This window comes from Echinococcus granulosus (genome assembly GCF_000524195.1).
Source record: "Echinococcus granulosus chromosome Unknown EG_S00208, whole genome shotgun sequence".
Taxonomy (NCBI): Eukaryota; Metazoa; Platyhelminthes; class Cestoda; order Cyclophyllidea; family Taeniidae; genus Echinococcus; species Echinococcus granulosus.
In genome coordinates this window covers 9238-11762 of record NW_020170588.1, presented here as the reverse complement: position 1 = coordinate 11762, position 2525 = coordinate 9238, and the positions used below count along the sequence as shown (strand labels likewise).

The following is a 2525-nucleotide window of genomic DNA, read 5'->3' as shown; positions in this document are numbered from 1 at the left end:
GCGGCTCGTTGTTCGGGTGAATGCGTATTTGGCTGTGTGGCGTGAGTGTGTGATGTAAAAGTCAACAATGCAGGCGATGCAGGCAGTTTGTCGCTTATGTGTTTGCATAGGCGCTGTCACCGCTGTCACCTCTGCTCAACCTGATGCAACACCATGCGTTACCGAGACCTCGCCTCACTGGCGTTCTCTGGATGATGCCGCTCGATGCTCTCTCACCCTTCTACCACGTGCCCATTCCTCTGCGGGAGGAGCGGAAGGACAGTGAGGATGATGGGTGTGAAGAAGGAGACGGTGTCTACCCCACACCTACCTGTCTGCGTTTCCTTACCATCACCGCCTTCCTCACGAACTGGGTGGCATGGCTGTCACGGATGGAGGGCTACGCGGCCCTCGGTATGTCGCGATTTCATCCGATGCTCATCAGTGCCCCTGTGGCCGCCTGCTTGCTGCAGCCCTTCAGCCTGGGCTGCGGTCAGACGCCTCTCCTCGACCTCTGGCCCATGTGGGTGCTCCGTCGCCTTCTCACCCTTTCCCTCAAACTCCCTCAACTCCAAATCCCCTTTCTTCACCACAGTCGCCAACGTCTGCAATGCCTATTTCCATTCTCAGACCTCGACGAGATTTAAACCTGCACTCCTTCTTGCGTCCTCGTACCTCTCATGTTTACCACCTCGTCCAAAATAAGTCCCATTACAAATTTGTTATCACAACTTATTTAAATAAATGTGTTCTCATGGGGGCATAAATATCATATTATACATTTTAAATGCAAATTTTGTTGCAGTCAATGGCAATTAAATGCAGCTTGTTCCTTGATTTGCGCTTTTAAGGGGAGCAGATTTCGGACATTTTAAGAATATTGCTTTTGCATTCTGTCTACCACAAACAACAAAGCTAAGAAATGTTGCAATTAGCCCAGTGTTACTGCTGTCTTACCAGTTTGCCCTTACTTTTCGCTATCCTTTGTCAGTCGATCGCTTTTAAGCACTGACATCCTTTACTTTCTGAAACAGAAAATTGGCTTGACGAGGGAAAAGAGGAAGTAAATTACGGATTTGTCTATGATTATTGCGGATTCTCACGGAAGCCATATCAAGCTTGCCAGACAAGCTTTCATTCCATGTCCTTTATCTGATTCTTGCTTTCCGTCAGGGATTTGCAGCACAAGTATCCGCCGAGGTGTTCTACCAGGCATGGACAGGAAGGTGGCAGTCTGGTATTAGAAGTTAAAGAAGCATAAGAACACACCCAAAGTCGGTTGCTGGAGTTAGATCCGTCCCAAAATACGCGTGCACATTACTTAATGCATGAATTAATGAATTGTCACCACATTCCCTCGCGTCCAGATAGTAGGCAATTTTAGTTGCTGTGCCATTTAAGGGCAGCCGAGGGAGTAAAATGAATGACTGCTCACATTGGAGCAGACAAGACTGCATAAGAAAAAATATTTTGTAAATATTGTTATAAATTAGGGAAAATATTGTGTACACTAGATTGGCGAAATGGATGGTCTTTAAGCTACTTGATTATGAGAGGAGAGCCTTGCCTGCCAGATCAAAATGTCCCGACCTCATGACATGCGTTGAACACAGACGATGATGCTAAAGGTGGAATAAAATGAATACCGAATGGGCTGTCATTTCAATTGAATCTTCAGTCCTCTTTTTCGAGGTGTTCGAACCTGTGGGTGGTCGGTGATGCGAATGCTCACCACTAAACACGCATCCAATGAAATGCCGTAGTGTGTCCACGAAGAGAATATTGGTGGCAGAAAAACAATTTGGATGCCTTGGTTCCCTTCAGACCACGTTGAGACAGCTGCCATCATGGAACGCCACAACCGACCCCCAACTTTTCACTGCAGTGTCCTTTTAAATGTTCCAAAAGGGGGCGTAAAATTACCAACCCAATATTTTCTGCATGCATTTGGATAATCTGACGCTGGATCATATTACGCTCATCAGTCATTAGGCATTTTGGATATAAGCACAATTGGCCACCATGTTCGAAGAACAAGGACATTGTTATCAGCTTTCTCGAGATCCGTTCGAGTGGAATGTGGGCTTGTTCTAGAGACTGCTTGGCGGACAGTTGAAGCTTTTCCTTTTGTCCACTATACAATTCTCTAAGCAGTTACCTCCTCCAGAGTGAAATGCCTAGATATCTGCACTGCCAAATTCAAAATCCATTGGTATGTGGCACTTTCTCACACTTTTCTCAATTGAATCTGTATGGCCAACTCTATTTTTTCGCGAATGCTGCATGAAAGTGTTACGAACATGTAAAAGCCTACCCACTCAATATTCTGGCCATTGAGAACCCAATTTCACGGCTGTACTTAGTAAAGTTGTATAGATTAACAACAGCGATGTAGTCAATGCATTGTGAGAACAATTTTAATGGCAAATTACAGTGCAGGGAAATGAGACTTTGATGTTGGAACTCACCATGCTTTGACCATTTGCCATTTGCACTATGGAAGTGAGCGTGACTTTTCGGTGTTTGATAATATGCCCATCTTATTC

General features: G+C 45.3%; 1 protein-coding gene across 1 annotated transcript in view; it reads left to right on the top strand. All coding sequences in view use genetic code 11, as the record gives it.

Annotated features, from left to right (window-relative positions):
• Positions 1-626, top strand: part of EGR_10309 (NEDD8-conjugating enzyme Ubc12) — a gene marked incomplete at both ends in the record, with an annotated part of 4874 nt that extends 4248 nt beyond the window's left edge. The window contains one exon of the mRNA XM_024499558.1: positions 167-626. Coding sequence (XP_024346020.1) covers positions 167-626 — 460 coding nt within the window. The remainder of the gene's footprint in view (positions 1-166) is intronic.
• Positions 627-2525: the final 1899 nt, after the last annotated feature.